General features: G+C 37.9%; 1 protein-coding gene across 2 annotated transcripts in view; it reads right to left on the bottom strand.

Annotated features, from left to right (window-relative positions):
• Positions 1-12,426, bottom strand: part of cers5 (ceramide synthase 5) — a 30,250-nt gene that overhangs the window by 4,431 nt on the left and 13,393 nt on the right. Inside the window, exons 3-8 of one of the 2 annotated variants that reach the window (XM_084738021.1) lie at positions 10,879-11,009; positions 10,505-10,562; positions 10,315-10,365; positions 7,816-7,908; positions 2,741-2,869; positions 1,802-1,908 (exon numbers count right to left, since the gene is read on the bottom strand). In XM_084738021.1, the coding sequence (XP_084594147.1) occupies positions 1,802-1,908; positions 2,741-2,869; positions 7,816-7,908; positions 10,315-10,365; positions 10,505-10,562; positions 10,879-11,009 (569 nt within the window). The remainder of the gene's footprint in view (positions 1-1,801; positions 1,909-2,740; positions 2,870-7,815; positions 7,909-10,314; positions 10,366-10,504; positions 10,563-10,878; positions 11,010-12,426) is intronic. The other variant, XM_084738030.1, reaches the window with a different exon arrangement.

Genomic DNA, 12,426 nt, shown 5'->3' with positions numbered 1-12,426 from the left:
CTAATGAGACCCATTATAACAGTGCAGACTCTAATTCCCATTTGGACGCTGGTGGAAAGTAAGCAGGTGTGTTACTCAGATCTACTGTAATGTTAGGTGAGCGTTTGGTGACATCATGTCTTCCTTTAAATCCAGCTGAGTGACAGGAGATTGTGAACAAAGCCATCTCCCCCAGCAGGGGTATGGATTTCAGTCCAGGTAACTGCACCGGCAACACTAGCTTTGTCACTCATCCACACTAAGACACTGAATATAGCTGCTCAGGTTACCTTTGCCAGTGATAGCTTCCCTATTGTCCGTCTCTCTGGAGGTTGAGCTTCAACATCCAGGTCCCTGTCAAGGAAGAGTCGCTATCTAAACAGCTCCACGAAGCCTGAACATTAGCACAGATCTCTGCGGTGCTCCCAGCAAGAGATAAAAAAAGATGATGAATCTGTCAGTCAGACACCGCAGGCGTGCTGGAAACTGACTCATCTGATTTATAAACTGGTTGTTGCATGACTTTCTAGCTCTTCCTTAACAACAGAGCATGCTGGTTTTCACTATGTTTTCAGGGTGTAAGTTGTGTGCTGCAGACCAGTGTGACAAATTACAGGTGCGGGATATGCAATGCAATTTAAGTAATTTAAGAAACTGAAGCCCAGGAGGAGTATAATGTTTTCTGTGCACGCATTTGCTTAAAAAACAAAGCAAAAAGAAAGACTTATGCACACATTTTCGAATCTGAGCTCAACCACTTTCAAAGCTAAAGCTAGAACATTATTCATGATTATAGACTTGCAAAATGCAAACGGTAAAAGGCCCCGATTCAGAGTTATTACACAGAAACTTCCACAAGTGTCTCCAGGTAACAAATCACAGCATTAAACATATAATTTGTACAGTATTACCTTAAAACAAGAGGCAATATTTGGAGCACAAGGAAGGGTGAATTTTAGCATTATAATATGGTAATGACCAATTTTTAATTCAAGAATTTTAATGCGATTTTGAAGGTGTTATGCTGATAGTAGCCTATAATAGAGTCAAACCATCAACCTATATTACTTCATTATCATTGGGTTATTACCTCATTAATGTGCCCCCCATATTTATACTTTTTAAATCACAATATTACACTAATATAACCGTTATATTGTTAGCAGTAGGTTTGGGCCAACTGATGATTCCATCGTCAATCACAATGACTGAACGCGAACGCTGAGGCCTCTACCATCATAAAGTCATGATTTAAAAAGCCCTCTTTGTTTGCAGCAGTGTGTCCTCTCCAAGTTGCCATAGAGTTGCTGAATAAGTTCAGTTTTTGAAATGTGGGAGGCTAAATAAACAGAATGCACTGCTGCTGTTCATTGCACTGCATTTCCATTCCATGTTTTCTATTTTCTTCATGAATACAACTAAGTTGTGACATGTGGTGCAGAGACAAAGACCCTTTAAGAGCCAGCAACAACGATGTCATCATCCATCCATGTTTCACTGTGGACATCGTCAAATGCCACATCGCCCAACCCCTGTTATCAGGTAGCCATATTACCAAAATATTACTATATCATTACTAAATAGTTTTGTCTTGTTGCAATCTGTAGATGTGTTTCCTCATTATTACCCTCTGTTTCAGTCTAATATACCCATTGTTAACTGTAAATACCTTGGTAATGACATATTACTTAATTATTACATCTTTATTATAAAACTATATTACTATTTTATCATTGAACAGTCATGTTAAGTGTTACCGCAATACATTTAATAGATATCAGTAATATTCATTCTAAGGTTGCAGGTGTCACAGAGAACTCACCATATTGGATATATAACAAGCCGTGTGATGAAGAACGCCACACTAAACACAATGAAGAGGAAGTCACACAAGCGCTGGTACTTGGCGTAGTTGGCCAGCTTGGCTGCCTGCAGGAAAAGAAATTAACACAAGCAACAGTTCATAATGAGTTTTGTGTAGAGCATCATTTTTATTACCATTCATCAACTCTGTCCGAATTCGTGGGCTCATACCATTAGTAATCTGTTTGGATCTCAGCCAATGGGAAGTGACTGGAAACAACAACAATCATCACAGTTCATCTCCACTGTTCAATAAACCAACTGATCTGAAGTGAAAAATGCAACGGAACAAATAACCTAAAGGAAGGAAACTGTATGTAACAGCTGAGTCTTTGCAATTATTGTATCAGCAGTAGTCAAATGTTCAAATATATTCCATATTTTTCCTTTTTTGTTTAGTATTAGTCTATCAACATATTGGAGATCATTTCTGTTCAATATAATATGTTCTTTAAATGTCAAAACACTGCTATGATTTCAAATCAATTTATACACTAAGTGGCCATTTCATCTCAATAACATTTTTATAGTTTTAGAAAAGCTGTACATGCAGTAGTGAGCATAAGGAAATAAAACCTCCTGGACACAAAAAAACTCAAAGAATTAGAGTGGAGAAAAAAAAAGAATAAATAAAAAACTTAACAAGAAAGAATACAAATTAATATTTAGAGCGAAATCATCAACTAAAACAAGAACATCTGGAAGTTAAACAAATCTATAATAAATAAATGAAAATAGTAATAAAAAAATCTTAAATATAACAGTAGGCCATGATCCAAAAAATGGCAGAGTGAAGTGTATTTGCAGTTAGTTCAGTAAAACATGAAACATGGTGTGGAAACTTCAATAACAACTGAAAGGCGTGTGATCACCACAGTCACCGCTGCGTCTAACTGACCTCTAACAGGAAGTCAGAGGCATCGTGGACACACATCACGAGGCTTCCTACCCGCACCATGTTGTTCACGTAGGAGAAGCTGATCAGGCTGATTGTAGCCAGGTGATGGATGAACATGATTAGGAAGTCCTGAAATAAAAAAAAGAGAGAGATGATTAGCATGCAGATACACTCACTGAATGTTTACCCGTGTTGTGATGCTGCACCTCTTTGTTTTGTCGTTGACTGCTGTGTTACAGATAAGATCAAATTAAGACCATATAGTAGAACTACTGGTTAAGACACATAAATGTCACCCCAGTGTCCCCAGTTTGACTCTTGTTGCGCCATACCCCTCGTTTCCTCTCTGCACTGTCACTATGAAATAAAAGGCAAAATGCGAAAAAACAAAAAAAAAAAATCTGATCTAAATTGTTTTCTCCTCTGTGTTTATGACTGAAGAACAGATGAAACACAAGGGGTTTGTCAGGTCAATGTCAAGAAAAAAGTTTTGGCAGGATCATTTTTGGAAGTTATTTTATTCATCCCTGACAACAAAAGGTGTTTTCTTTTTTTTTTCTTTTTCTTTTTGTCAGGATCATTTTCCTTAGTGTCTATTGTTGTAATACTCATTTTGACTCTAAACATAAGGGACAACTACTGGGCCTTAGCAAGTCATGTTACATAACTTGCTAAAACACAATAGGTTGTGTTTATAGTGCATAGAGAATTAAAACTCACCTTGAGGAATACATGAATCAAGATTCCTACATGATTCCAATTTTATTGTGCTATAAAAAACAAAAAACAAAATTATGTTTCATGTTAGCACTCTATGGAAGGGTCTCAAATAAAAGGAAAACAAAGTTTCACGTTTCAAAACGTCCAATCTGTAAGTAGACTTGGCATCCTATACAACCTGTTTGAGCCAACTTATTTGATTTCTCTATCTAAACAGCTAACTATTCAGTTGGTAACAATTTGTTATGAAAAGTAATGCAACTGCAAAAAATTTCAAGTACTTCATCCTGTGCACTTTTCAATTCTCAAAAGCATTACAGTAAGATTTAAGTGATTTCAACATTTCCCAGCACCCATTTGAACCCTGATGAATACTTTTAGTCCTGTTTGATACATGGGGTAAAAGTGTGCTCCAGCCTCTTGTGGATAAAATGAGTATTACAACAAAAAACACTACAGGATGATCCTGACAAAATAAAATAAAAGAAATTATGTGTGAAAACTTTTTTGTCACTTGTTTTCACATATTAAAAATCATAGTTTAGAAAAATGAATCTGGCAAAAACCTTTTTCACCTGTTCATAAATTATGAAAACAGGAGAGCAAATAATTTAGATCAACTTAGAAAATGGATCACCAGATATTTTTTTTTATCATTTGTCTTCCAGGCTTCCATACAGATCACTAAAACTGCAAAAAAGACAATACAGTAGCAATTTAAGCTGTGATCAAGTACACAGAATAAATGTCTCTAGCCACAATAATAAGCAAAATACAGTAAATGACAGATAATTCAAATACACAGAGTAAAAGATACTTAAAAACAGAAAAATGAAAGTACACAAGTGCACCCAGCAGTACAGTGTACACTGTCTAAGAACAGTCTAGAACAGATTAAGAGCAGCAGCTGTGTTTGGGATGCAATTTTATAAAGCAATTAGTGTTAATTAATTAGATATATAAAGAAGTCACAGTGGAATTGAGGTGATCTTCTTTTCCATGTAGGCTAATCAAGTGTTGGGAGCCATGACGACAAACAAACAATCATCTTTACTTTTAAACAACAACATGATGGACAACACAGCTTACTCACACCAGACTATTCAATGGTTCATAGGTGAAATCAATTCTAAAATCAAATAGAGACACTAAGGCACAGACTGTGCCTGTGTGTCTGGCTGCAGCATCATGTAGAAGCTTAAGACAACATGTGATAAGTCAACTCTTTTACAATCAAAACCACATTTCCTGTCGTGTAAGCACCACCACTGGAAAAAAAAAAAGTTGTTGATGCCCTCTCTCAGCCACACACATCACACCATCACTAAAACTAAAAATATTAATTCAGGTCAACTGTTACAAGATGGAGAGAAATGGCAGAGTGTGTATCAGATCAAGAGGAAACACACAACGCATGCACATTGTAGAGACAACACCTTAAGTGGTCGCACAAACCTAATGTGCAACCTTAATCTGCTCTTTACACCAGAAGAGAGCCTCCTCTCTAAATGTTTTAGTACCATGTCTCCTTGGTAAATTCTGCCCCATTCATGACGCCCGCTGCTGCTGCACTTTAACAAAGACGGAACAAAAGTCTGATGTATGACCAGCAGGAGACAGGAGATGAATTTTGCAGCAGCTTGAACAAGACTGATAATTTGTACAGAATTTCATCACCATTGTTTCTTAACACTCTTTAGAGGAAACTGACAGATGAAACTGAAGTAAAATCAGAGTCTGTGGAAGTGCTTTTTCATGCCGTCAGACCTGGACTGAAAGAAGATCTAGGTGAAAGATTAACAGTGCAGAACAATCCAAGACAAATAAACAGGCAGAGGCTTAAGAATGAAGCTTGAGATCGGAGACATGTGGATCTGACAGGCGAGTTATGTGGGCTGACAGCAGCAGACAGTGAGGATGGATGGATAGACAGACAAACAGAGGGAGGTCTGCAATGGATATGGTAAAAAATATATTTGGCCTTAAAATGTGTTTAATTTTAGATTGAATCTGGTTGCTCCATATTTCCAACCAGCTTTCTATATCGTATCTTAACCTTTCGCTTGTTTAACCATAATTGACCATTATTCAACATACATTCTGCAGTTTTAAAGGGACAGTTCACTGCCAATTAAAAAAACAAACCTTGTTGTAAGCAGTTTCATGTAAGAACTATTTTCTTTCTACCCACCTACAACCACCAACTGTATTAACACACTAGCTAGTGTAGTGACGCTATTGTTACAGCTTAGCTGAGGACACCATTAATGTTTACATCCCGCGCTGAAGTAATTCTGACATGAAACTGTTTACAACAAGGCCCGTGGTGTTATCTAGTGCACGCCTATTCAGTTAACCACCCACAGAAGGATACAGCCCTTTTGAATTTTTCCAGATTCCTAAATGGCTTGATTCCACTGGGCACGGCTGCAGCGCTTTATGGCAACACAACAGCTACCAGAACTGATCCCGGTCTCTCAACACAGTGCATGTGATTACACCAGACACGCTGCAGTGGGTCTATGAGGCAGCTCTCAGCTCGGCTCCATGGAGAATATGCACCAAGTCTATTGTTGACGGATACCTGCAAGTCAGGCTGGCATGTGCAATGTGATAAATAAAACTAAGGTACATATCTCTAAACTTTGTGATTGGTTGCAACAGGATTACCCCTGCTCTGCACCTGCTATTCAATAAGTCAAGCCTCACCCCACAGAGAAACTCACGTAAGCTAAGCTAAAAATAAGCTTCAAAATGTCTCTCTAGAAGGTAAAAAGATGTAAAGTTGACTGCTAATTCCAGAGCAAAAGGACTGGCAAGTATCTATTTACTCTGGTAGCTGCAAAAATTAATAAATCAACATGTTTATTGTACAATAAATGCATTGCACTCCAAGTCAATTAATGGATCATTTTCTTCTGAGTTATTTATAGCAATTAATTGATAAGGTTTTCTGTCTGGCTCACGAACCCCCAGTGATTTTCCTATTTGGCCCACTTGGTATTAAAGTTGAATACCTCTGAAAAACTCAACAACAATATCTCTTTCCAGAAGTCCAGACCTGATCAAAGGTATTACTTTGAGCACAACAAGCCAAGTGCCATCTAGTTCCATTATATTCAAGAGAAGACAACATCTCTACAGCTGATGTCTCTGAAAGTCTACCCTGGGTCCAAGCCTTCAAATACGCCCACTCCATTGAGTAGGCTCTTTCTCTTAATATGGGAATGAAGTGTAACGAGTCGACATATCTGTCTGATATCAGGCTACCGGAACTCAGCAGCTCACACCAAAACAATTTTGATGGATAAATAGCACTAAATGTAAAAATGTGTTTTTATTTGGGAGTGAATTGTCCCTTTAATGATCTGTCAGTCTCTACAACAGCAGGACCACTGAAGAATAAAATGCATTAAACATGTGTAAATTTTTGTACAAATATTTAAAATATTTTTTTGTCAAAGTAAAAGATGATATCTCCAGACTGTGGGACACTAAGACTAGAGTTTGTAAACATGACAAAATGAATCATGCATCTTTACAGAATCCCTCTTCTTCTGTTGACTCATTTGAATCTGAAAATCACCATTGCTTATATGAATACCGGCTCCTTTGTTTGTTTGGAAATATCTTTTAATGTGCATATTTACTCACTTGTGGTTTGGAGCTAACTGTAATGTAATCACAATGCAACAAAGTAAAAGTTAAATGGCAAGAAAGGCCTGCGTGTCAAAAGCTTCTAGCTTAGCTTAGCACACACAAATCTAATGAAAGAATCAGCTGAGGAGGAGCTTCAGCAGCCTGATCTGATCCTCATGTCATGAAGAAAATATACACTGAATCCCTCTTAGTATTCAGCTCGAGTCTTACAACTGTCAAATCAAAACATTGTAGCACTGTCCTACTTTTCCGTAAAGCTGTATTAAACATCTGAAACGTTAAAGGTGAGTGTCTGGGGCTGGAACAAACTCCAGCTCCAATATGCTGGTATTGGAATTTCTGTAATTCTAATAGAGTTAGGCCTGCACCATCACATGACAGAGGGTGCCCTCGTGCTGAAAATACAAAGCATTCACAGACTGAGCCTCACCAGCTGCCCCCCTCCCAAAAGACATAAACATGTGACCGTCCAAAATTAACACAACTGTACGAGCTTGAAACAAAGGATATATTTGAAATACTTTGCATCACACATGGACACACAAACACACATCTGTATACCCATTCACAGGTTCTCTTCCACTGCCAAATGAGGAACAATAGATGTATTAACAAATGTTTCACAGGGAGTGGCAAACTGTGGTGTATCCAGAGCGATCTAACCTCACAGAGACAGTGTCTGTTGTTCCTCTTACCTTCCTTTTAATGTCGGTGAACTGGGAGAACATGAGTGACCAGTAGAAGGCCAGTTCTGTCACATAGTAGTGGTAAAGACCCGGAGTCAGGACCTGAACACACAGAGAGGTGAGATAGGGTCAGCGAGTCAGTTCACATAAGGATTTTATTCATCTTATTTTTACTGCTATTCTACAGTGGAGATGACACAGTACTGGGAGTGAAAGGATGACATGTGACCACCACTGTGCAACAAATCATTGCAGCTGCACACATCCTGACCCAATGAATCACCATGAAGCAATAAAACGTGAGTAGTCCTGCATTCTAAGGAATCATGCCGTGATTGACAGTCACTCATTTCATTAAACAAAAAGCAGATTCTCAGTTTACAGTTTCTAACGTGTGACTGAAATTAAATCTCTGTCCTCCTGAATGAGCGTTAGACCAGATGAAGCTGCTGACTGTTCGAAACATGTTTGAATTTTTACAGCTCAGTTGCAATCTTGACAAATCTGAATGTGAACCTGCAGCCTTGTTTGCACCTTGAGTTGGTATATGATGGAAATGTTACCAGTGGGCCTGTCTGTGAATGAAAAGATTGTTTTTGCTGGTTCAAACACAATAAATACCGTAAATATTAGTTAAATTTCTGCAAAAATCATATCCAATATTGCCATACAACAAATCCTGCCCAATGATTTACAATATAATTGTCTGATATAACCAGAGGGGAGATAACACCAAATTTTTGCCAAGTCATGGTTTATATCATCATATTGCCCAACCAACCGCTGGCACACCAATCAAACACCCTCCAGCAGGGAACATTCTAACGTTGGCAGTTAGAGCCATGTCCACATTGCATTTCTTTCTGAGCGCCAGTGTCTTTTTTTTTCCAATTGTTCCCGATGAGGTGAGAGCGTCTGTGGCAGCATGTGGCCGCCTAGAAAAAACATGCTGCGCCCAGCATTTTTTTTCAGAGTCATCCGCCTTTTTTGTGCGGCCGCTCCAAGCACGACTAGCTGAAAATCTGGGAACTTTTCAGAGGCACTGTTGTTGTCGTCACCATTATTCGTTTTCAGACAACCAATCATATATTACACAGGGACTTTTCATCCCTGTAACCAAGAAAATGGAGGAGAAGCTTGTTCTGTCCATGTCAGACATAAAATCTCATAACAGAGACAGAAAAGCCCGTCTGTGGGAGCAGATCGGTCGGACACTGAATGTTACTGTTGAGTGTTTTGCTTTTAGCTTCATAGCCAATGTCAAACCCATGTGCAGCATTTCTTTTCTTCCACTGCACATAAGCTTCATGTCACTGTTCTCCAGCACACTGCCAGCAGTTTTCCGCCAGAAAAAAAAAAAAACACTATGGACACTATTTTTAAAACTGTCCATGGCACATTGATTGAGTTGACTTCAAAATGGAGAGTGAAGAGGTCATTTAGAGGCACGCCTTGTACTATTGTGTTTAAAACTGGCAAGATGCCTTCAAATATGCAAGAAATAACAGAAATATCAGAACAAAATCTGGAGCAAGCAGTGGTTATTCAGAAGACAAAACAAAGGAGCTTTTCATCTTTATTGTGAGCTGGAAAATGAGGACAGAACTGGTTTTGTTATCTTCTAATTATTTATATTATATATTTAAAATAAGTTAAAACAAATAAGCTAAATCACCTCACTCAAACACAACAACGATAACTAATACATAGCTGGTCTAGTGAGTTTACCGTTCATACTAGGCATGCATGAGTTGAGTTCATATTGATGTGTGTAATATATGCATACTGTCAGGGTAACTGTCTTTTAAAAAGCATGGCAAACTTACCAAACTTCATCAAACACAGACTGAACATTTCTAATCTGACTAAACATCGCCAAACAAGGACAGACAGCCACAGCACACCACACAAACATCTGTGTTTGCTGGAGAATATCTGATTGATGTGCCATGGCCGATGCTGAATAAATGTAATTTAAGTTGATAATAATTCTATCAATACTAATAATGTCTCCACGTTATGGTTGCTTAGCAACACAGGATTACCTGAAAAAGTGGTAATGTTGTTTTGCAAAACAGTATGTGTCATGGACACGTTATAAACTAGCCAGTCAATCAGAAATGAGCATCAAAGTTGTCCTTTCTGATAGACTGAGTAAGTCAGAGTGCCTTTTATGGCACATTATCATTTTTACAAGTATAGTAAAATGGCAGTGAAGTAAAGGCAAACAGTCACTAACAATACATCTTCTGTTTCACTCTGTCATTTACTTCAGTGTAAAGAGGGACGTCAACACAAGCTACTTTTCTGCATAGCTTTTCATTATCTGTTTAACTGTGTACCAGTTTATTAGGGTACAACACCTTGCAATCAAATACAACAACCCTGCAGTAAATATTCGACCCTTGACACTGTTGGTTCAACTTAGAGGTAATTTCTGAGGCTGTAGTTGTTGTATTGGAATAATAATAATAAATGATAGAGGCAGAGATTAGAACTGCATCTCACCTGATAGGGATAACCATACCAGCAATGCCGTGTATCCCACGTCCAAGGGGACTAAAAAACAAACACAAATTAGATCAGCAAACAATCAATAATGCTATCATCTTTGTAAATACACCCAGCCAATCAAACAAACCTAACAGAAAGTCTCTCCATCATGTTTATCAATATTTCTTGCTCTCAGTATGCTCACCTGCCACAGAAACTGGAACCCATAGGTAAATATGCACGAATAAAATGTAAACCTCCACCTAGAAGTAGAAGAATGGAAATTATGACCCAGAAAACAGGACTCATCAAAACAATACTTGTACCAACCACTGGCAATATATGTCTCACCACAACATAACATGACCTAAATTCTTATCCTAAATAAAGCCCTAACAATAAACAAGCCAAAACAGTCAGATGTTCTCAATCTGATGGTTCTAAAACTACAAACATACTGTATGTACACACACACACACACACACACAACATCACGCTGCAGCTGCACAGAAAACACAACCACTGTGTGTTCAAGCCTGCAGAGATGTTCAAGGGTGAAAACAATAGTCATTAACCTACATGCTCTCGCAGAACTTAGTGTGTGTGCTGGGTTTATCTTGGTTCCTGCGGTGTCTGAACCAACGCTGGACCTTTCGCACCTCCCAGTCCAGCTGCTTGGACAGGCCATCCAGATGGCGAGAGTCTGGATTCTGTGCAGAGAGAGAAAAACAACTAAATCCAGTGTACAGTATCCAGTCCAAACATTAGCATATTGCAATTTTGCTAATAATTCACTATTTGGGCTTTCATCTCTGAGATGCTTGGAGAACATGTGAAGTCAGCAAATACAAAAATTATCAGGAGAACATCAGCACTAAAAGTTTCACTGAAAAGTGCAAGCTGCCACAACAGAAGTGAGACATTTTCTGCAAACGTTACAATCAGAACAGAAATGTGCTCTTGCATAATTGTTTCGTCATGCATGTCCTCGCCCAAGTTCAGGTCCTTCGATGAAATTTCAGTCTAACTAATAAAATCCATGTGACTTTGTTTTGTTGCCAACGATAATGATTTAATTGATTAACAAGCAGTGACGTTCACTGCCAGGATCCACCCCCCACTATCTAAGCCACCCCGACTCCTTTGTCTTCTGGAGTTATGCAGAGAGCGAAGCATAAAAACTTCAAATTCATTATCATGATTTCATGTCAGACAGGTTTTGTACAGGTCTTGTAGAGTGGTAGTAGTACCACTACAGTAGTTACACAGAAATATTAGATATTATGCTATGTCATCAGTTTATGAATGTATAGGTTAGGTTAAATCATTTCCATTTCACCCCCGTTACCTTTGTACAATGTTTACAGAAAAAGATTACAGGGTGTAGTTTTGACTGTAACAGCACTCTGGCTTAGAAAGCATGACGAATAGAGTCTCGACTGATGCATGAATAAAGGAAATGTATGAATAATAAGAAATACCGGCAGTAGGCAATCTGGGATCATTGAAACAATAAAAGAATTAGCGACAAAGAGACAAAACACATAATAAACAAGTTAAAGATAATTTGACTGATTATTTTTATTTTCTATACATACTGCTATAATATTATTATCATGAATTATTTTGGCCACACTAGTCATGTAGTGAAAATCAGATATTATGACAGCCCTCTAAACTGATTCATCAAGGACACCAAAAACAAGTACATGTAAAAATGTACATCCAGTGTGTAGTGTGACTGACAAGAGACTAGAATGCCCCACCATTGTGTTTTTTCAAAATGCAGGTAAACAACGTTATCATTTTAGACATAAAGCTTGAGACTGTTTAGAGTTTTTTGTGCAGTAGACTTTTATTATTTTGTCAGTTAAACAGTTGTTTTAAAGATATACCTCTGTAAAATATTGTTAGACAAATATCTACTGGACTGTTTGGACCCAGTAACGCTGTTTTCATATGATATCAAAGTTTCTGTAATTACAAATTTCAACTTGTAAATAGCGTACACATCAACATTGAAGTTGCATTAACTATGAAACTTGGATTTTTTGGAATAATGTGATCAAGAATGTGAAAGTGCCTTAAAACTAATCAAAAATTGATCCCTTACATCAGTCATTCCAT

This window comes from Lutjanus erythropterus, chromosome 2 (genome assembly GCF_056507025.1).
Source record: "Lutjanus erythropterus isolate fLutEry1 chromosome 2, fLutEry1.hap2, whole genome shotgun sequence".
NCBI classification, from domain to species: Eukaryota; Metazoa; Chordata; class Actinopteri; order Lutjaniformes; family Lutjanidae; genus Lutjanus; species Lutjanus erythropterus.
This window is presented reverse-complemented; position numbering and strand designations above follow the sequence as displayed.